The sequence below is a fragment of the Bos indicus genome, chromosome 10, assembly GCF_029378745.1.
Source record: "Bos indicus isolate NIAB-ARS_2022 breed Sahiwal x Tharparkar chromosome 10, NIAB-ARS_B.indTharparkar_mat_pri_1.0, whole genome shotgun sequence".
NCBI classification, from domain to species: Eukaryota; Metazoa; Chordata; class Mammalia; order Artiodactyla; family Bovidae; genus Bos; species Bos indicus.
In genome coordinates this window covers 87,077,981-87,101,225 of record NC_091769.1, presented here as the reverse complement: position 1 = coordinate 87,101,225, position 23,245 = coordinate 87,077,981, and the positions used below count along the sequence as shown (strand labels likewise).

The window sequence follows — 23,245 nt, the reverse complement described above, 5'->3', positions numbered from 1 at the left end:
GATAACCCTCCCATCTCACTCCCCAAAGTTCCTCTAGACCATTGCTCTTTCAAATTACTACGGAACATTTCCTTTGAAACTCATATTGTTCAACTATATGACTTCTCTTCCCTTCTTCATTCCTGTCACTAATAATTGCCTGAGAGCACACTGAGCAAAAATGTGGGCGTTCCTGGGCCACAACCAGCCCCACTGATGTTCAGATGTAAAGTCAATGCTCATATGAACAATCTAATGTGCAACATCTAATTAGCAACAATCTAATGTGCAACAATCTAATTAGCAACATCTAATGCTTGGCTTCACAGTTCCTGGACCCTTTAAACGCCAATGACCTTGCTACTTTCCCAAATTCGTTATCACCTGAAACTGCTCCAATGTGAAATATCTAGCCTTCTCCTCCCTCTGGATCTAGGAACTTCCTTCTTGGTTTCTCTCCCTTCCCCATCAACCCAGCTCACTGCCATGGTCCTGATGGTGTTCATGGCCTCCATGTCCCCTAGAACTGCCCCAAACCTGGATCAAGCCAACACTCTGCCTTCACTGTGTCAATACTGTGCTGGGGGGTATTGGAGGGACGGGCACAACCGTGCAAACAAAGGCTTCAGAAGCTCAAACTCTGCCTTCTCTCAGATGGGTCCCACCTGGGCTCCCTGCCTCCAGTCTCTCCTTTCTCTAATCTATATACTCCACCTATGCACAGGTCCCTAGGAGTTCCAGAGAGTTCCAGATGAAGATGAGAAGCAAGCTCTCAATCAGGAGCCAAATCTACACAAGCATTTCAGATACACTGCCTGATAAGAACTCCAAGAAAGAAATCTGAAAATCCAAGGCCTAGTAACTTGGCTGTGAATTCTCACTACAAGGAAGTATTCACTTTCATATCTATTTTGAATTCATAATTTTCAATTATATTTCTTAAAGAACGTCTCTAAATTGTGTAAGTCTCAGGACTACAAAACCTGGATCCGTCCTTGACCAATTATTGTCAGTGTACTCTTTCTAAAATGCAAATCTGATTGTATCTCTTCTCAGCTTCAGATCACACATTTGCACCTAGAAATAATGAAGGGTCCCTGCGCCATAGAAAAGAATCAGAAGCTCTTTCTATATGTTCCTCTTAGAGACTCCAGAATGTATGATATTAATATATGCTGGTCACTCCCACACCTATTAACACTCATTTCCAACTTTCTCCCTTAAGCTCCAGACCAAATTTTCAACTGTTTACTCAGCAGCTCTCTTTGAAAATCCTGAAGGTGATTCACATTCAACAGGCCCAAAATTAAAATAATCATCTCTTTTTGCTCCCCCTACTGCTGAGACTTAAATTCTCGGTCTCAGAAAGATCATTATCCATTCAGCCTTCTCAGCTACACATGGAGTCCACACAAGACCTGCCTTCCCCTCCTACCTCCAACAGCCAATCTGTTACCACCTCTTACCCATCTTCCTTGAAAAATGCCTCTGAGCACTGTCCTGGCCTATTCACCTCTCTGCCAGTCTTTAATTTTTGTTTCCCAGAGTAGGGTACACATGCCAATGGTGTAAGCAAGATGACTGGGGGTGGTACACAGACGTGCCTCTTAAAAATTGCCACGTGTGGAACTTCCCTGGTGGTCCTGTGGTAAAGAATCGGCCTTCCAATGTAGGGGACGAGGGTTCGATCCCTGGTCAGGGAACTAAGATCCTACATGCTGGGGGGGGCAACTAAGCTCACACACTGCAACTAGAGTCCACACAGTACAACTATGGAAGCCTGTGCCGCAGCTAGAGAGAGCCTGTGCACCACAGTGAAGACCTGGCATAGCCGAAAAACAACAACGAAACACACAGCCATGTGTGCATTTTAATATGTATTGGAAAAAAATATAGCTTTCACAAACGGCACTTTCCGTTCAAAAATAAATGTCTTTAAATATAAACAGGGAGCTGATTTAAAGAAAATTGTTAACACTCATGCTAGTGGTATGTGAATACCCAAACTACCAGAACAGTCTGGGAATGCCTGAAGTTTGGGAACCCTGCCTGCTTCATGGCTCATCATCTCAGGAGGAGATGCTCCAACTGCCTCCCTCCCACCAGACTCCCTGCCAACAAGCCCTCCCCCTCTAAACTATCCTCCACGTAGCTGCCAGACTCACCTTCCTAGAAAACGAAGTCAGCAACATCATTTCCTGCTTTAAAAATCTTTGTGGAATCCCCACAACATACAAAATAAACCAAACCCCTCCACTTGGAATGCCAGGCCTTCATTCCTAAGACACTGAGTTGTTCGCTGTGTGTTGGAAACACCAGGCCCCTGAGAGATACGGGTCTTGGTATAGCTTTTTCTGCTGCCCTTCTTTCTCACTGGAAAAATCTCTCCTCATTTACTGCAACCCACCTCCCAGGTCACCTCCTTCGGGACACCTTTCCTAAGTCCCAGGCAAGGTCAGTTGCTCCTTCCATGCTCCCACTGATGCCACTTAACTATGTTATAATTCTTTTGTCTGCAGAAAAACCAGAGATCAAATTGCAAACATCCATTGGATCATAGAAAAAGCAAGGGATGTCCAGAAAAACATCTACTTCTGTTTCATTGATCACATTAAAGCCTTGGACTATGTGGATCACAGCCAAGTATATAGACTTTTCTTAAAGAAATGGGAATACCAGACCACCTTACCTGTCTTCTGAGAAATCTGTATGCAGGTCAAGAAGCAAGTTAAAACTGGACATGGAACAACAAACTGGTTCAAAATTGGGAAAGGAGTACGTCAAGGCTGCATATTGTCACTTGTTTTCTTAATTTCTATGCACAGTACATCATGCAAAATACCAGACTGGATGAGGCTCAAGCTAGAATCAAGATTGCAGGGAGAAATATCAATAAGCTCAGATATTCAGATGACACCTCCCTAATGGCACAAAGCAAAGAGGAACTAAAGAGCCTCTTGATGAAGGTGAAAGAGGAGAGTGAAAAAGTTGGCTTAAAGCTCAACATTCAGAAAACTAAGATCATGGCATCCAGTCCCATCACTTCATCACAAATAGATGGGGAAACAATGGAAACAGTGAGAGACTTTATTTTCTTGAGTTCCAAAATCACTGCAGATGGTGACTGCAGCCATGAAATTAAAAGACACTTGCTCCTTGGAAGAAAAGCTATGACAAACCTAGACAGTATATTAAAAAGCAGATATATCACTTTGCTGACAAAGATCCATATAGTCAAAGCTATGGTTTTTCCAGTAGTCATGTATGGATGTGAGAGTTGGACCATAAAGAAAGCCGAGCGCCGAAGAACTGATGCTTCTGAACTGTGGTGTTGGAGAAGACTCTTGAGAGTCCCTTGGACCACAAGGAGATCAAACCAGTCAATCCTAAAGGAAAGCAACCCTGAATATTCATTGGAAGGATTGATGCTGAAGCTCTAGTACTTTGGCCATGTGATGTAAAGAGTTGACTCACTGGAAAAGACCCTGATGCTGGGAAAGACTGAGGGTAGGAGAAGGGGGTGACAGAGGATGAAATGGTTGGATGGCATCATCAACTCAATGGACATGAGTTTGAGCAAAATCTGGGAGATAGTGAAGGACAAGGAAGTCTGGTGTGCTACAGTCCACGAGGTTGCAAAGAGTCAGACACAACTGAGCAACTGAACAAAAGTTTGTGGTCTATATAACTAGATATGGAGTTATCATACTCATTTTTGCATTGGAAAGTGTATATGAAATGTACAAATAATAAGTGAATAAATGAATGAAAGGATAAAGTGCTCTTATAAATACATCAATAAAAATATGTAAGAATGGATGGGCAAAAGGCGGTGGTATAGGGGATGGAGTTCTCTGTTATCACTGGTAAAGAATGAAAAACAGGAAGAGACAGGAAAAAGAGAAAGAAGAGGGAAAAAGGGAGAAGCAGAGGAATGCTCAATAACAGAAGAAAAGGAGAAAAAAGATCTGGGAAGGAGATGGGGAGTGTCATAATTATTCATGCAATTCTTTCAACAATATTTGAGAACCTACCTGGTGTGGGGCGTGTGGGACTGCATCAGGTGCACGCCGCCCCTCTCTGACTGCTTCCCTGTGAGTACAGGGAAGTCTCAGTTGCTCAATCAAATAGATCCTGCTCCAGAGGGAGGGTCTGGTCTTCCTGGACCCTCTTAAGGGCATGAATCGCTCTTGACCCCTGAGTCCTTGACCCTCTCTCTTATCTTGGTTCTGGACGCCAAAGGGACCTGCTGTTGCCCTCTCCCCTCTGGCCATCCTCCTCGGTCTCCTCTTGTGAGCTTTTCTTTGGCTATGTGTGGCTTAAATGTGGGTGTTCCTCGGGTTCTACTGACTCTCCTTTAACTAGAGTTGGGTTCTCATTTACCACCTTAATAGCAACGACTCCCAAACCTTTGGCTCCAGCTCGGAGCCCAGTCCAAAGCACAGGTCCCATAGTCAAAGCCTCCTGACTGACCTCCAGCTAGTGGTCTCACAGGCCCCTCAAACTAACTTTATCCCTGAACTGAACGCATCACCCCCCCACACACACCTGGGCCCCATTCACTGGACTGGGGACCTACAAGGTGCAGCTCATGGGAGCAGAACAGGAACTCCTGGAAAGAGCAGGTAGTGAGGGAGACGCACCTGAACAATGCCAAAGACATACAGTGACAAGCTGCAGGTGAGGTGATAGAGGAAATGTAGGAAACTAAAAAAAATAAAGTACTATGAGAGAGTACAATACAGGGCGCTAATTTAAATAAGAATATTCTCATTTAAATAAGAGGATATTCAAGCTGAACCCTTTGAAGACCTTGGAGTTGATAGGGACAGAGTGGAGGGACAATGTAAGTGATTAGTTAATCCCACTAGGAGATTGTAAATTAAAAAAAAAAAAGGCAAAAAAAACAGGAGACCCCAGCAAGTTAATGATGACTCAGAAGAACAGGTTTGCTTAAGCACAAAACCGTGCAGCCGAAGCACGGGACATGCTCCAAAACAATAAAACAATGGCATGAAACCCACATTCTGCCCAGTAAGCTCAGTGAGTTGATGATCCCTAGGACATGCTCTCTGCAAACATGAAAAACAGCACTTTGTGGACCCTGCTTGACTGTGTAGGGGCCAACAAAGCCCCCTGCTCGACCTGGAGGAGGAGCTGATAAGGGAAGCAGGACACCTACTCAGGAATGACAAAGACGTTCTTTTCCCTCTCCCCACTTTTTGTTTGACTGAATTGTAGCCCAGTACGGTTCTCAGGGCACAGCATCCTCTCACCAGCCCGCTTGTAAGTCTCTCAAGTGTCCTAGCCTAATGAATTACTTATTATCCACCACTTTGCTCTTGCTGAATTCTTCTCTGAGACATGAAGGACTACGGTATTGGAGCTCTTTGGAACCCCGCAAACACCACCAAATGGTTTGAGTCAGCCCAGCAAAGAGTCTAGATAAGTATGCCAGAGAATTCTATCCTATGGAATTACAGTACTCTAGGGAACTAGAATCATAGAGCAAAGTAAAGACTCCCTGTGACTGCCACAAGGAAGCAGGTGTGAGATGGGGGTAGAGACACAGGAAGGCCCAAATCACAAAGGGGCAAAGCATTTGGGATTGTTCGCCCTGAGGGCAATGGGTGTCCTTGAAATGGCTCTGAGTATGAAATGAATTATGTACATTTTATAAGACCACCGCAGCTGACCTACAGGAGAACAAGAAAGTTCAGTTCAGTTGCTAAGACGTGTCTGACTTTGCGACCTCATGGACTGCAGCACACTAGGCCTCCCTGTCCATCACCAACTCCCAGAGTTTACTCAAACTCATGTCCATTGAGTCGCTGATGCCATCTAACCATTTCATCCTTTCACCCTAAAAGGAGAGACCAGTCATGAGGCAAATGACTCAGCCCAGGAGAGTTTATAGTGGCTTAAGTTTGAGCAAGCTCCAGGAGTTGGTAATGGACAGGGAAGCCTGGCATGCTGTGGTCCATGGGGTTGCAAAGAGTTGGACATGACTGAGCAACTGAACAGAACCCATTTCTTTACTTCTCAATTTATTTTTTCCTACCAGAATGCTAAGTACACTCAAAGATTCTCAGAAGTCTGCTCTGGGAACTTTGCTTGAAATATTAAGTCAATTTTCATTACAACAAAAGTATTATTACCATGAAATTTTTCATGTACAAAAAAAAAAAAAGAAAAAGAAAATCTCTTAACATAAGTCAGTAGTCTACTCCTTCAAGGAGTCAAACCAAATTCCAATATTACAGTAGAGTGAGACCCACAGCAAACAGGTCAGATATGACTGAGAAATGGATTATTTCCTGCCACATCAGTAAACAAGGATGTCACAGTCATCAGTGATAACTGCGCAACCCTCCAATACTGAAGGCAGGAGGGGAAGGGGACGACAGAGGATGAGATGGCTGGATGGCATCACAAACTCCATGGACGTGAGTCTGAGTGAACTCTGGGAGCTGGTGATGGACAGGGAGGCCTGGCGTGCTGCAGTCCACGGGGTTGCAGAGTCAGATGCGACTGAGCGACTGAACTGAACTGACTGAATATGAGCTGGTGAGCCCTAAAGGCACTCAAGAAGAACACCTGCGACGTAGCAGCCATCAGACTTCAGCCACTCCCTACCGTGAGGAAGCTCCAGATATCAAAAAACACAGGATGCTGGCCCCAGATAGCTGAGATGCATATGAAAGGAATGATTTCAGTGAGCCCAGACTCTTGCATCTTCCCATACATAGAAAAGCACTAAATTCCTTAACTTGCGTTATCTGGTTTTGATTAATAAAAATTTTTGATGTTCAGATTCCCTGCCCTTTGTTGCAAAACTTCTATATAACCTGGCTCCTCCACTTGGCTCCTTGGAGCCCTGTCTCAGGGCTACTTAAATGCTGCCTCCCAGGCTTAAGCCCTAAAAATTCCTGCCAAACAAACTATAACTTTTTAGGTTGTGACTGAACTTTTAGGTTGCGACTATTTTTTAAGTTGATTCGACCTATGTTTGACAATCGTGTATATGCAAGTTAGGAATGCTGAGAAGAAAAAGACAAGGGTTCTCATCTTTCTTGAGGCAACAAAGTAGTAAGAGGTCACAGGCACTAAGCCCTTCCTTATAAAGAATGAGCCAGAAGAGTTTCCAAGCCATCAATACTATACTTAAGCACATCTCAAAAGTTCAGACAACATACATGCATAGGGAGAGAAGTGCAATGGCTGCATTGAAGATGCATCAATGAACAAGAAACATTGAAAAATATTGAAGTGTCAGAATCTAAATCTCATGATATTGCCAATTATTTCAGTGTCAAACAAGAAATGCTGGCCTTATATGGTTCATTTTCAAAAAAGGCAAGGGGGCTATTTTTTGAATACTGGAAAAACGTGACGTTGCTTGCAAAAGTCACTGAGGACCACCACTCCATCGCCTGAATGGTCAACTGCTCCACTAACAAATCTGATGTGCCATGCTCTCCCTCATCTCCAAAACCTGGCATGTGCTCAGGCCTCTACTTGAAGTATTCTCCCTTCCTTGGCCCACTCTGGCCCACCCCTTCCCTTGGCTAACTTCTACTCATCCTTCAAGTCTCAACTCAAACACGATTTTTTCCTAGACCACCTTTCCAGACGTCCCTAAGAGTAAAAGCGTTCAGTGACAGCATTCCCATATCCTTCTGTGTTCACCCCAACCTGTCAGTTAGTTCTCTGCAGCTCTGAGAGGAAGGTTCTAAGTGGACTGGGAGCATGTCTGGTTTATCACCATACTGCCAGCTTCAAGCCTGGCACACAGAAAGCTCTCAATCAAGTTTCATAAGTGAATGAATGAAGAAATGAATGGATGTCACCCTCTACTCCAAGGTCACTGAGATCACCAAGGTCATTCCTGCCCTCTTCATTTTCAACCCATGTGCCCCAGAACAACAAAATGATGTTAAGTCAGCAATTAAGGATCATTCTTTGAAAAGACCGCCAACCTTTAGACAGAGGCTCAGGTTGTGAAAAGAAGATGAAAAGGTATTAGCAAATAAGAAAATCTCTGTATCATGAACAGAACTGCATCTGAGGATAAACTGAGAATACTTTTTAATTCTCATCAGTTCAGTTCAGTCACTCAGTCATGTCCAACTCTTTGCAACCCCATGAACCAGGCCTCCCTGTCCATCACCAACTCCCAGAGTTTACCCAAACTCATGTCCATTGAGTTGGTGATGCCATCCAGCCATCTCATCCTCTGTCATCCCCTTCTCCTCCTGCCCTCAATCTTTCCCAGCATCAGGGTCTTTTCAAATGAGTCAGCTCTTCACATCAGGTAGCCAAAGTATTGGAGTTTCAGCTTCAACATCAGTCCTTCCAATGAACACCCAGGACTGATCTCCTAACTTTAGGATTGACTGGTTGGATCTCCTTGCTGTCCAAGGAATTTTCAAGAGTCTTCTCCAAGACCACAGTTCAAAAGCATCAATTCTTTGGGGCTCAGCTTTCTTTATAGTCCAACTCTCAAATCCATAGCCTTGACTAGAAAGGAAAAACCATACCCTTGACTAGATGGACCTTTGTTGGCAAAGTAATGTCTCTGCTTCTTAATATGACACAAATAATGACAATAATAGTTAGCATGTGGCAAGCACTGTCCTAAGAGCTTTTTACATTCTCTTATTTAATCTACCAGCAACCATAGAAGATAGTTATTACTATCAGCTCCATTCAGCAGATGAGGAACAGGCTCAGAGTGGTTAAGCAAATTGTCCAGGATAGACACTGAGGAATTGGCAGAGCTGAGATTAAAGATAAAATGATCATTGTTTCTACTTCTCAGGTTGTACAGATAGTAACAATAGCTAACTTATTGGAGCACTGAGCTAAATAAACTCTCCCATGTAGTTCTGACTTAACCCTCCCCATAGGAAAGGGAAGGAATTTTAGGTGCTCTTCAAGCACCACCTTTCTGTACGAAGCCAGTTTTACACATAGTTGAAGGAAACATCTACTTCTGCTTTATTTACTACACCAAAGCCTTTGACTGTGTGGTTCACAACAAACTGTGGAAAATTCCTAAAGAGATGGTAATACCAGACCACCTTACCTGCCTCCTGAGAAATCTGTATACAGGTCAAGAAGCAACAGTTAGAACTGGACATGGAACAACGGATTGGTTTCATATTAGGAAAGGAGTACGCCAAGACTGCATATTGTCACCCTGCTTATTTAACTTCTATGCAGAGTACATCATGTGAAATGCTGGGCTGGATGAAGCACAGGCTGGAATCAAGACTGCTGAGAGAAATATCAATAACCTCAGATATGCAGATGACACCATCCTTATGGCAGAAAGCGAAGAAGAACTAAAGAGCCTCTTGATGAAAGTGAAAGAGGAGAGTGAAAAAGCTGGCTTAAAACTCTACATTCAAAACACCCAGATCATGGCATTCAGTCCCATCACTTCATCACAAATAGACAGGGAAACAATGGAAACAGTGAGAGACTTTATTTTCTTGGGCTCCAAAATCACTGCAGATGGTGACTGCAGCCATGAAATTAAAAGACGCTTGTTCCTGGATGCTTGGGGCTAGTGCACTGGGACGACCCAGAGGGATGGTATGGGGAGGGAGGAGGGAGGAGGGTTCAGGATGGGGAACACATGTATACCTGTGGCGGATTCATTTTGATATTTGGCAAAACTAATACAATTATGTAAAGTTAAAAAAAAAAAAAAAAAGACGCTTGTTCCTTGGAAGAAAAGCTATGACCAACCTAGACAGCATATTTAAAAGCAGAGACATTACTTTGGTGACAAAGGTTCATCTAGTCAAAGCTATGGTTTTCCCAGGAGTCATGTACGGCTGTGAGAGTTGGACCATAAAGAAAGATGAGCACCAAAAAACTGATACTTTTGAACTGTGGTGTTGGATAAGATTCTTGAGAGTCCCTTGGACTGCAAGATCCAACCAGTCCATCCTAAAGGAAATCAGTCCTGAATATTCATTGGAAGGACTGATGCTGAAGCTGAAACTCCAATACTTTTGCCACCTGATGTGAAGAACTGACTCATTAGAAAAGACCCTGATGCTGAGAAAGATTGAAGGCGGGAGGAGAAGGGGATGACAGAGGATGAGATGGTTGGATGGCGTCACCGACTCGATGGACTTGAGTTTGAGCAAGCTCCAGGAGTTGGTGAGGGACAGGGAAGCCTGGCGTGCTGCAGTCCATGAGTTCGCAGAGTTGGACACGACTGAGCGACTGGACTGAACTAAGCAGGAGGCGTGCGGCAGTGCCCTGGGGCACTGACAGAGCCCGGGGAAGCGCTGTAGGGGAATCGTGAATGCTGTTCCCAACCGGGTGATCTACCCCCGGGGATGACGTTCCCGCCTACACAGTGAGCAGCCCCAGGGATGGGTCGGTGAAGCACACGGGCCCATCTCCGAGGAAGAGTTCAAAAGTCGGGCATACGGAACGTGACCTGAAGACAAGAGTGGAAAACACATTCCTTGTGAACAGGTCCACGGTGGATTCCCCTGTATTCCTCTCTGAACGACGTTGTCAGAAGCATCATTCAACCCAGCCTGTTGGAGAGGGACTACGAAAAAGGCTGAAAAATGTGACTAATCTAGGAAAGTTATTTTTGTGAGAAAGAAGAAAAAATGTCACCAAAAAGGGTCAGCAGATAACCCTAGCTGGGCTGAAAATAACTGCCTGCTGGCAGACCAGTGAGGAATAGGCGGAGGGCAAGAGACGTAATACAATTTGCCAGGGGAGCTCCAGCTGAGAGGAGCTGCTGGGGGATGAGGAAACTGGCCTAATTTGGGAACATGAGCCCAGCAGCATTGCTCAGATTCCTGCAAGAGAATCTGGCTGAATTTCAGTTCTGCGTCCTGAGAGGAGCACCAGAGGGATGGTGGCCTCGGGGGGAGCGGGGAGGGGGGCCCCGGAGGAGGAAGAGAAAAGAGAACAGCTGTGTCTCAAACGCTTTTCCAGACAAGTGGACGAATAAGGATGATCAAGTGAGAACTCACATCCTCGCCAAAAGGATTCCAAGAGGAAAACCCAAAAGTCTGTCAGCTCCCTCCAAAAGTCTTTCTCTATACTGGGACGTCTGTGCATCTAACCATCCAGGAGGTAAGAGAAGTGGTGATTAAGCACCTGCCTGGAGGGAGAGAGAGGAGAGTCATATGTTAGCTGAAGGACTGTGGATAGGTCACTCGACTCCTTGAAGGCTCGGTGTCCTCGGAGCTAAAATGAGACCTACTTCAGGACTGACCACAAGGCTTAAATAGGACAGTGTGTGTAACTGGCAGCTGCTCCAGTGTCAGCTATCATTATTATTATTACAAGGACAATCTGCAAAATGGAAGCTAAGCTACAAACTGGTCTAGACCCAGCTGAGAAATACTCATTGAGAAAACAGGCAAGGGAATCCCCTGGCAGTCCAGTGGTTAGGACTCTGTGTTCTCACTGCTGAGGGCCCACATTCAATCCCTGGTTGGGGAACTAAAATCCCACAGGCCTCACCAGGCAGCCAAAAAAAAAAAAAAAATCCCCCCAAACAAAAAACAGGTCAGTCCTGAGAGGTTCTGCCACGAGATTCCTCTTCCCCAACCTCAGTGTACGGCAGTGTCACTTCCCAGGAGAAAGTGTCCAGGTCTTTTCTTGAGGCTGAGTAGGCGCAGTATCATTTGAACTGACGCACGGTGAAATTCAGGAACAGAAATCCAGTTTAATGCCCAGGGCTGCTCTTCCAGAGAAAGTTATTCACTACAGATGTGGAGATGCTTATCAGGGCACCAGTTAAAGTGTCCACAGTTGTAACACCAACCTGAATTGCTAACTGAACCATGCATCTAGTGATCTAAGCCTGACTGGTGACAAGTGGCAAACACACACACACACACACACACACACACACACACACACACGAGGGGTGCAATCATAAACCTTCTAAGTACTTACAACTTCTTGAGAGGTGCCTGTGTGCAGGGACCTTTATGTGCATTACCTAATCCAACAGGACTCTATAGTCAACTCCGAGCTAGTAAAACTACTGAAAAAGCTCATCTTTCTGGTTCATCAGTATGATTAGACAGGTAAATTCTTTAAAATTTTTTAAAAATTTATATGGTTGGCTGCAGTCCATGGGGTCGCTAGAGTCGGACACGACTGAGCGACTTCCCTTTCACTTTTCACTTTCATGCATTGGAGAAGGAAATGGCAACTCACTCCAGTGTTCTTGCCTGGAGAATCCCAGGGATGGGGGAGCCTGGTGGGCTGCTGTCTATGGGGTCGCACAGAGTCGGACACGACTGAAGCGACTTAGCAGCAGCAGCAGCAGATTGACCAAGCAACTAAGGCAACGGCACCCCACTCCAGTACTCTTGCCTGGAAAATCCCACGGACAGAGGGCCTGATGGGCTGCAGTCCACGGAGTCACGAAGAGTCGGACATGACTGAGCAACTTCACTTTCACTTTTCACGTTCATGCATTGGAGAAGGAAATGGCAACACACTCCGGTGTTCTTGCCTGGGGAATCCCAGGGACAGGGGAGCCTGGTGGGCTGCCGTCTATGGGGTCCCACAGAGTCGGACATGACTAAAGCGACTTAGCAGCAGCAGCATCAGCAAGCAACTAAAGAGACCCTTCCTCTTCTTTCAGAGAGGGAGGAAGAGTCTAATTACCTGGGCTGAGTCACAGGTACTCTACAGGTAGAAAATCCTGAATGGTTACAGATAAAACAGGAAGAAGGAAAAGGTGGAGAAGGGACAACACTGGCAAGTGCATCGAGTATCTTGGAACTTCGGGGCATACAGATTTTCTCTGAACTCTATACAACCCCAAATTAGAAAACTGGAGAGGAATGTGGATTATTTTTTCTTTTTTTGGCTACTAAAAATAATTCTTTCCTTTTATACCCAAGCCTAGGAGAAAAAAATCTTTGCATACATCTTTTTTTAATTGATATGTCATAAATTGCCTACTCAGTGATTCCTCTTCTCCCTAACCCCCCAAACCCCAATGTGATGGGTATGGCAACGTGCCCAGCTGAAAAACTCCTTTGAAATTTAAAGTGGTTTTAAGACCTAGTTCTGACCGATGACATGTAACTAGGAAAGTCTACTTGGTGAAGTCTCTGGCTATCACTTTCCTGTCAAGAAGGCACAGAGTTTCTTGGTAGGACCCTGGACTCTTCCCCCCTTCCCTCTCTCCTCACCTAGAATACAGATCACATCGGTGGGGAATGACCGACTATGATGTGAACAATCACGAGAACGCATTACAAGCTCCAGAGGGCAGAGCGGGCATCCAGAAGGGGCGAGGGCGACCCAGGGCCGTCCCCCGTGACCGCACCTGCCCTGCCCGCCACTGGGCTTCTTGCTGTGAGGAAAACCACTCCCGTCTGCTCCAAGCCCCGCGGCTGAGTTTCTGATGTGTGCAGTCACATTTAATACCCATAGATACATAAGGATACCTGGAAAATCAATCCATCCTAAAAGAGCAGGAGTTTTAAACTCAAATGGAAACAGGAGTCAGGCACATCAGATGTGAGTAAATCTGACCAGGTGTATTCAAGTAAGAAAGCGTGAGCTGGAGAGGGCAGGCCATGTGGAAGCAAGCACCTTAATCAGCTCAGGCCAACTGCTGCCAGGGGGAATGCCAGCCTGGTTTCAAAGAGGAGCCCCAAATCTGGATTTTCACATAAAGTTTCCTAATTTACAAAAGATAACACCCAAGTTTAAAAAGTGCTTAACTCTGTCTGGATCAAAGAAGACTTGACTATAGGCTAAGACTAGCCTGAAGGCCACCAGCTTTCAACCTCAGTAGAGAGGGTTAAGGCACAATAATAGAATACCCAAGCTCTGGAGAGATAATAATATAATGAGCACTTATGTGTCAGACTGGGTTAAGGGCTTACTTTACACATGCTTATCTTGTTTTTTCTTTCTGGCCATCCTATTCAATCCCAAAGAAAGGCGATGCCAAAGAATGTTCAAACTACCACATAATTGCACTCATTTCACATGCTAGCAAGTCAAGTCGGACTCTTTGCGGCCCCATGGACTGTAGTCTTTGGAATTCTCCAGGCCAGAATACTGGAGTTGGTAGCCTATCTCTTCTCCAGCAGATCTTCCCAACCTAGGAACTGAACCGGAGTCTCCTGCATTGCAGGTGGATTCTTTACCAACTGAGCTATCAGGGAAGCCCACATGCTAGCAATGTAATGCTCAAAATCCATCACACTAGGCTTCAGCAACACACGAACCAAGAACTTCCAGATGTTCAAGCAGGATTTAGAAAAGGCAGAGGAACCAGAGATCAAATTGCCAACATCTGATGGATCACAGAAAAAGCAAGAGAATTCCAAAGAAAATCTTCTCCTGCTTCATTGACTACACTAAAGCCTTTGACTGTGTGGATCACAACAAACTGTGGAAAATTCTTAAAGAGATGGGAATAGCAGACCACCTTATCTTCCTCCTGAGAAACCTGTTTTCAGGTCAAGAAGCAACAGTTATAACCGGACATGAAACAACAAACTGGTTAAAAATTGGGAAAGGAGTATGTCAATGCTGTATATTGTCACCTTCCTTATTTAACTTATATGCAGAATACATCATGTGCAATGCGGGGCTGGATAAATCACAAGCTGGAATCGAGATTGCCAGGAGAAATATCAACAATCTCAGATATGCAGATGATACCACCCTAATGGCAGAAAGTGAAGAGGAACTAAAGAGCCTCTTGATGAGGGTGAAAGAGGAGAGTAAAAAAGCTGGCTTAAAACTCAACATTTAAAAAACTAAGATCATGGCATCTGATCCCATCACTTCATGGCAAATAGAAGGGGCAAAAGTGGAATCAGAGACAGATTTTATTTTCTTGGGCTCCAAAATCACTGGGGATGGTGACTGCAGCCACAAAATTAAAACACACTTGCTCCTTGGAAGAAAAGCTATGACAAACCCAGACAGCATATTAAAAAGCAGAGACATCACTTTGCCGACAAAGGTCTGTATAGTCAAAGATATGATTTTTCAAGTAATGTACAGATGTGAGAATTGGGCCATAAAGAAGGCTGAGTGCCAAAGAATTGATGCTTTTGAATTATGGTGCTGGAGTAAACTCTTGAGAGTCCCATGCACAGCAAGCAGATCAAACCAGTCAATCCTAAAGGAAATGAACCCTGAATATTCATTGGAAGGACTGATGCTGCAGCTGATGCAAAGAGTCAACTCACTGGAAAAGACCCTAATGCTGGGAAAGGTTGAAGACAGGAGGAAAAGAGGGTGGCAGAGGATGAGATGGTTGGATGGCATCACCGACTCTATGGACATGAGTTTGAGCAAGATCTGGGAGATGGTGAAGGACAGAGAAGCCTGGTGTGCTATAATCCATGGGGTCAAAGAGTCAGACACAACTTGGCGAATGAACGACAACATTTTACCAATGAGGAAACTGAGGTTTGAAAAGGTTAAGAAACTTGCTGAGCCACTGAGCTAACCTGTGGCACAGACAGGATTCCAGCCCATGGCTGTCCGACCCTGAGGCCTGTGTCCTTGTCCACCCTTTGGGAGGAATGCCCACTGCATCTAGAAAGCAAAAAACCTGCTTCATATTGTTACTCGTCAGCCTGTGGATAAATGAGTAGCAACTCTTGGAAAGACTTCCAGTTCTAAAAGAGACCAGGCTCACATCCTCCTTCTCTGCAGCCCTTCAATAACAAGAGCAAAGCTCTGTCCAAATATTCTTATTCACCACTCACTGAATGAATGAACATTTGTTCTGTGCCTTTAAGTTTATTAAAGTGCTTTTAAACGCATATCTCACTTAATCCTCACATCAACCTGGTGGTGTTGTTACCACTGTTTGACAGATAATGAAACGGAGGATTAGAGAGCTTAGTGGGTTTGTTCAAGATCCAGGCAATTAGCAGAGTCCAGGCTCGAGCCCTGGTCTTTCTGATGCCAAGCCTGTGTTCCCTCTATTTCAGCAGACCGCTGCCAGACTTCCTGTATGAGTTCCCCGCCTGCCACCTCACTTTAAAGTCATCATTTGGGATTTCTCATATGGCCCCGTGTCTAAGACTTCACACTCCCAATGTGAGCCCTGGACAGGGAACTACACCTTGCATGCCCCAGCTGAAAGTTTGCTTGCCATAACTAAAAGATTGCAGCTAAGACCAGGTGCAACAAAATAAATAATATTTTGAAAAATTAATAAAGTAAAAAAATCATCATTTGTTTGAACTAATTACTGCTGCTAAGTCACTTCAGTCATGTCCGACTCTGTGCGACCACATAGACGGCAGCCCACCAGGCTCCCCCGTCCCTGGGATTCTCCAGGCAACAACACTGGAGTGGGCTGCCATTTCCTTCTCCAATGCATGAAAGTGAAAAGTGAAAGTAAAGTCACTCCGCCGTGTCCGACTCTTAGCGACTCCATAGACTGTAGCCCACCAGGCTCCTCCATCCATGCAATCTTCCAGGCAAGAGTACTGGAGTGGGGTGCCATTGCCTTCTCTGGAACTAATTACTACATGGATCCAAAATAACTCCAGGACTTCCCTGGTAGTCCAGTGGTTAAGAATCTGCCTGCTAATGCAGGGGACAGGAATTCAATCCCTGCTCCAGGAAGATTCCACATGCCACAGGGCAACTAAGCGTATGGATCACAACTACTGAGCCTACATGTCGCTCCAGAGACTGTGCTCCGCAACAGGAGAAGCCACTGCAATGAGAAGCCCGCACACTACAGCCAGAGAGCAGCCCCTTGCTCGCTGCAACTAGAGAATGCCCGTGTGCGGCAGCAAAGACCCAGTGCAGCCAAAAATAAAATTAAAAAAATTTTTTAAAAAGTAATTGCAGTATGTCTGACAGCCCCCAGGTACCATATTTATGTTTTCATGAATAGCTTCATCCTAGAATATACTCAGTGAGAGGACAAAAATAAATATATCAAGTAATATATTCAGAACTGGAATGTAAATGGGCACACACACAAGTCTTAGAAATCTAATTTTAGAAAGAATCAGTCAAAAAGTCCCACACAGCACAGTGTGCATCTGGCCTGAGGGAGGCTGCCCACACTGCTTTAAACCTCAATTAACTCAGGGAGAGAAGGAATCCTGGAATTCTTACTGGCATTTTGCTGTCAGAGGCACCAGGTAGGTAAAGAACAGAATGACTTTTCATCATGTTTTCCCAGAAAAAATACTAAGGCCCAGAGTTGTTTTTTTTTTTAAAAAAGAGTACATGGCTCAGTGGAAATAAGTAGGTATTCCAAAAAGGCTGACATGCTGATAGGTGCATTATTCTGGACTTAGGTGCTCACAGCCCTGACTCTCACCTGAGCTCAGGGGAAGGCAAGTGGGCAAACCTGCCTAGTGACCCCAGCCCGGAAGCCGATCCGGGGTGGGGCCACAAAGGACTTCCCATCAGGACACCTCGGCCCATCTTGGGCTCACTCACCTCGCCACTTAAGGTGGCTCCTCCTTATAACCTCCTCCACAATGGGGTTGGCTTGTAATTAGCCTTCGTGACTGCCAGCGAGCATGCAAATGTAAGTTCCATTACTATATGGGATTTGTCTCTTGTTCACTGAAATACGCCAAGCCCCTAAAACAGTGCCTGGCACACAGTAAGCATCAATAAATACTTGTTAAATGAATGAATTGATGATCTGGGTGTGGGATGGATGTTCCCTGGCCCACAGGCTGAAGTGGCCAAAGGGCAAGAACAGACGTCCGTTACCCTGGTCACTGGCTGGCTCATCTTCTCTTCACAGACATACACCACTGCAGTTCAAGCTTCTTGAGATCCAGGCTTGGGTCTGGTAGCTCTTCTTTCACTGTCTCCCCTCCACTGTACCCTTTTCACTATGCCTCCAATGTCCCACTACCTGCCACCCCAACCCTGTAACGCTCTTCTTCAGCTTCCAAGGGCCCTCATCACACACTATGAACTTCACCCCACTCACCCTCTGCATGCCTGCTCTGTGCCAGGCACTGTGATAAACAAAGGGGATAGGGACTTCCTTGGCGGTCCAGTGGTGACTGGATTCTGCGACTCCACTGCAGGAGGCACAGGTTCGATCCCTGGTCTGGGAACTAAAATCCCAAATGCCAATGCAGCATGGCCAAAAAAAAAAAAAAAAATTGTTTTGTTTTTTTTTAAACACCCCTCGCCTTCCAAAAGGGAACATCTGAGGAAGCCAAGAAGATAAACAATTAGAATACAATACAGTGGGTTGGCCAAAAAGTTCATTTGAGTTTTTCCATGCACTCTTATGGAAAAATCCGAATGAACTTTCTGGCTAATCTAATAAGCTCTATAAAGGAGGCACTATGGTCAAAGTCACAAACTGACAACCCTCAGGCCTAATAGAGCCCATATAGTGATTTAATTATTATAATTAGTCACTGATCTCTAAAAATGTGTTGCTTTTACATAAAATTTCAGACTGCCAGAGTCTCTTGGAAAATCAGAAGAGCTGGCAGTACGGGACCTATACTCTCCAGACATCAGCGGCTGTGACCAGGAAGTGGTTACTCCAAGTGTGGTTACCTGTGGCCTCCACAGTCCCTCCCCGACCTCTCCCTACTGACTCCCTACTTGACCATGAGGCCAAGAGTCAGCCGCCAGTTTTTCTGTGTTGGCATGGTTGTTATCTGGGGTCACCTGGGTGGCTCAGTGGTATAGAATTTGCCTGCCAATGTAGGAGAGGCTGGTTCAATCCCTGGGTTGAGAACATCCCTTGGAGAAGGAAATGGCGACCCACTTCAGTATTCTTGCCTGGGAAACACCACGGACAGAAGAGCCTGGTGGGCTACAGTCCGTGGGACTGCAAAGAGTTGGACACAATCTAGCAACTAAACAACAATAAAAAATTGTTATCTGAGAGGGAAACTGCTTCTCTGTACCCGTATTTCTATAATCAGTGAGAAAATAGAAGAGAAACTGAAAGGCCCATGTGGAGTGCTTGAAAGCATGGTAGAGAACTTATTTCTGATGAAAGTGAAGGATATTCCTACTTATGTGATATGTAAGTCAAGTGTGTCTGTCTTGTCCCCAGCATGCTGTGCTCACCTACCTACCCGGTCCATCAGGCCTCCCAGCAGAGCTGCCCTCATAAACCCACTGTAGGCTAATGAGCTGGGCAACTGAGTAGCCATGTTGCACGTTGCCCAGAAACTCACTCTCTAGTGGGCCAGACGCATAAACAGAAAACGAGGGCCTGAAACAGGTACCATGGCAATTGAGAAGTACGAGCCCTAAGTCAGCCTGGAGAAGTGAGGAAAAGCTGACAGTGAGAATTACCCTGAAGCCAGCTCTAGAAAAGGGCAGAAGTTTCTTCACATAGGGCAGAGGAGGGTGAAAAGAAGTCCTGAGTAAACTGCCAAAAATAGTGCTCTGGCATCAAAAGTATTGCTCATCAAGATTACCCACCCTCTGCGGAGAAGCTGGATAAATTCCCACGATTCCAGGCCACTTGGAAAAGCTTCCAAGAAAGCAAGGCCAGTACCAGTACGGGTTCCCTTCCCGCCTGAAAACTGTAGAAAGCGCAGGTCACCACTGAGAACAAAACGTCCACTTGTGTAATTCAACTTTACGTCACCAGTATGCCTCACTGGCTTTTATCTGGCAGGAATAAAAACCCGGATTTTGGCTGGATTTTGAAAGCTCCCAGTCCCTTGCTTCAGTTAACGTACAAAACTTCTTCACTGGGAATATAAAGCAATGCAGAGAAACTAGTCTGGCATCAAAAGAAAACAGCTACTCTTTCATTTCTTGCTAATAGGACAAAGGCTGGGGAAGGGAATTCCCAAATCAATATAGGAGGAAGGCTGACATTAAAGAAAAAGAAAATAATAATATGAAAGGCCAAATCCTTGCTCACTGAGTAACTGCCAACTGTTAAGAGCTGAAAACTTTTTAGCACCCACCTCTGCAGTCAGAGTCAAAGAGGAATTCTTGCCACTGAGATGATTCTCGGCTTGGGTGGACTCCTGTTGAGCTCGGCGCCCCATCTTGGCCCCCTGTAAGGAGAGATGAGAGGTGCTGCTGACTCAAACGTCTCTGAGCCACTATGAGGAAGACATTTCTGCCAAGGTAAGCAAGGACTGGGTTTCTGATGACATGGGGTGGATGGGATTTGAGCAACTCGAACATACTTAGAAAATGTTCCAAACCCTTCAAACAAAAGTGCCCAAAGTCAGTTCTATGTGGTAGGGCAAGAAACCCATGTGTTGATCACTTAGAAAATACTCCAAACCCTTCAAACAAAGTGCCCAAAGTCAGTTCTATATGGTAATAGGAAATTCATGCGTTGATCACAATGTTTTCTTTTAATGGCCATAGAACTATTCTACCCAAAGAAATGCACCTAGAACTTCCTCTAGAATGGACAGGCAGCTCATGCCACAGCTCAGGCAGAGTATGGTCAAGGCTCCCATGTCCCGATGTGGGATTTCAGGAGGGCCTAATTTCAAAGCTGCAGCTTGGCATGAAAATAGTTATCAAAAAGGCTTGGTGGGGGAAGAAATTCCATGGAAACTGAAACCAGAGAAATACAGATAGCATTTCCTTTGACGTATATGCTAATTGGATTTGTACTTACAGACATTAAAGGAAAGCTCTTACAAGAATTTTTTGAGACATCAGCTTTGGGAATCAGAACACTTCAAATTCTGAGTCATCAAAGGAACCATTTGCAGGTGTTTCCCAAAGCCCTCCTAGGGTGGAGGGCTCCATCTGTGTCTCCAATGCCTCCCAGCACATACAAACATTATTTGGGCAGACTGGAGGGTGTTGAAATGTTTATATTTTTCTTTTTTTGCTCTTTAAAAAAATACAGCATTACTGTAAGCATTTTTAGATCTCATCTGATGTAGCTTCATTTGATTTCACAATAATAGGGACTGGGACTGAGGCCATTTTACAAATGATGTAATTGAGACCCGGGAAAGCAATAAAGTGGCAGATAAACATAAGAGCAAAATCTTCTGCCTTCAAATTCTGAAGGCTTTTTCTGTGCCCTGCTGGAATTTCAGTTCTAAGATGTTCTAAGAACTGACTGCATCAATAAATTGAGAGAAGTTACATGAGAGCTGCATAAAAACCCTCATGTAGTGTTTACACATGAAATTCTAATCAATCATTTAGATTTCAGGAATGACAGAAACAATATTTTGGACAATAAGCAGCTCATTTTCTTCCCAAGGTAGACAATTCTACTCCTTCACCTGTGGCTGCCCTTTTCCATGTATTGGGTATCTGAATATGGCATATTACACGGAGTGATTGTGGTCAAACAAAACTTCAAGGATCTTGTCTCTACTGTTTATAGATGGTTTCTCTAGTATATTTGGCAAGGATTTTAAGGTTTTAAACTTTTGGAAGACCCTGTATAAATCCATAGGAATGACTGGTAGGGAAACTACATTACTACCTGGTTTTATATATTTTAAATGTATGGTGTCTTTATTGCCCATCTTCCTCCACTGAAACAGAAGCCCCATGAGGGCAGGGACTTAGTTTTTCTTTTCACTGTTATATTTCTAACACCTAGGACAATCAATGCCTGATACACAGAAGGAGCTCAGTAAATATTTGTTGAAAGAATAAATGAGTAACTACACTCATTTTCTCCCGGCACTAAAAAATACACATATCAAGAAAGGCCTGATGACATAATATTCTCCTTGGTCAGTCAAGCAACCTGCTTCTTTCTAGAACAATTTGCTCCCATTCCTCATATCTCCTCTCTAGCAATTTGAGGCTATCTGATGTTATTAGGGCACTTCAAGACATGTAGAGATTCCACAGCAGAAACTAAAGACTTGTGGGCCAATCTTTTAGTGACTCTGATCTTCAGTAATTTTAAAGGTAAAAAGGCTTGGTGAGCCCATGATGGAATTAAGACACACACACACTGAACTTGGGTCTTGAATCTAGCTCAGTTATCTATATATATATACGTGCTAAGCCGCTTCAGTTGTGTCAGACTCTTTGAGACCCTATGGACTGTAGCCATTCAGGCTCCTCTGTCCATGGGATTCTCCAGGCAAGAATTCTGGAGTGGGTTGCCATGCCCTCCTCCAGGGGATCTTCCCGACACCGGGCTATAACCTTGGGTAAATCACGACCTCAGAAGCAACAGCCGCTAACCTCTTCTAATAAGTCAGCATATGCCAGTTACTGTGTTAAATGCTTTCCAGGCACATCTCATTTCATCTTCACCTCCTTGAAGGAGACATAAATCTCCATTCTAGAGATAAGGAAATTGATGCAACCCATGCAACAGCTTTACACTCCCTCTGACCTCTGGGCTCCCCATCTCGCTTCCGACCACGCCCTCGATCTTTAAAAATGAGGTAACGCCCACCTCCCCTGGGGATGAGTTGAAAGAAAGGCCCTCCCTAACCCCTTTCCCTCCTTCCACTCGAAAACAGTACGTTTTTTACTTCAACTCCAGGCATGACATGGTCAAGGGAAAAAGCTCTAGCATGAGTGCAAGTGTGACCCTCGCCAGGGCCCCTCCAGTCACTCTCAGATCTATCTGTCCATCCTTGGGAAGTTGGCAAGTTGGAGCTCCAGAAAGCGGAGAGAAACTGGGAAATTTCCCACCGTTCTCACAGGCCGGCAGGGGAAGGATCTGTTTTCCAGTCTTTGAGAATTTTAAAGAAAGCAAACCCTAGGCCAGCATTGGAGCTCACCGCTGCCCCAGGGGCGGAGCGAGGGAGGCCGCCTCCTCGCCGGCCTCACCCCCGCAAGGCTCAGAGCCTGCTGGCTCCTGGCGCCAGGGACAGGCTGGGCCGAGGCGGCTCAGGAAAGCCAGGGCCGGCGGGGTCGCCCCTCCCCACCCGCTAATTCTTGGCCCCGATCCCCGCCCCGAGTCGGTCCTCACGGAGGTGGCCGGGCCGCGACGCCGCTCCTCGCCTAGGTCCAGCAAGTCCTCCATCTCTGCGGCTGCCTGACGTCACTTCCTGGAAACCCAGACGCTCAGTCGCGTCCCTGACGACGGCTCCGCCCTTTCATTCTAGGACTTAAAGGGTCCGCTTCAATGTTTCCTGGAGTGCATGTGCCATCCTCAAATTTAAACCAAATCTTTCCTAAACCTACCTTTTCTGACATTTGGAAGGAATCTCCACATATTAAATCCTGATGAGGGTGCTCCTGTGGGACAGTGAAAAGTTTTAGTCTTTAGAAACTGCCTACCTCTGTTCAGTTCAGTCATTCAGTCATGTCCTACTCTTTGCAACCCCATGGACTGCAC

The 23,245-nt window shown here is 45.2% G+C and overlaps 2 protein-coding genes across 3 annotated transcripts in view; one reads left to right on the top strand and one right to left on the bottom strand.

The window, feature by feature from the left end:
- The window catches only part of IFT43 (intraflagellar transport 43), a 103,872-nt gene extending 80,861 nt beyond the window's left edge, over nt 1-23,011 (bottom strand). Inside the window, exons 1-2 of the mRNA XM_019969291.2 lie at nt 22,877-23,011; nt 19,914-20,006 (exon numbers count right to left, since the gene is read on the bottom strand). Of these exons, the coding sequence (XP_019824850.2) occupies nt 19,914-20,006; nt 22,877-22,930 (147 nt within the window). The 5' untranslated portion in view covers nt 22,931-23,011. The remainder of the gene's footprint in view (nt 1-19,913; nt 20,007-22,876) is intronic.
- Nucleotides 19,942-23,245, top strand: part of TGFB3 (transforming growth factor beta 3) — a 33,124-nt gene continuing 29,820 nt past the window's right edge. Inside the window, exon 1 of one of the 2 annotated variants that reach the window (XM_019969289.2) lies at nt 19,942-20,079. The gene's annotated coding sequence lies outside the window, so the exon portion shown is untranslated. The remainder of the gene's footprint in view (nt 20,080-23,245) is intronic. The other variant, XM_019969290.2, reaches the window with a different exon arrangement.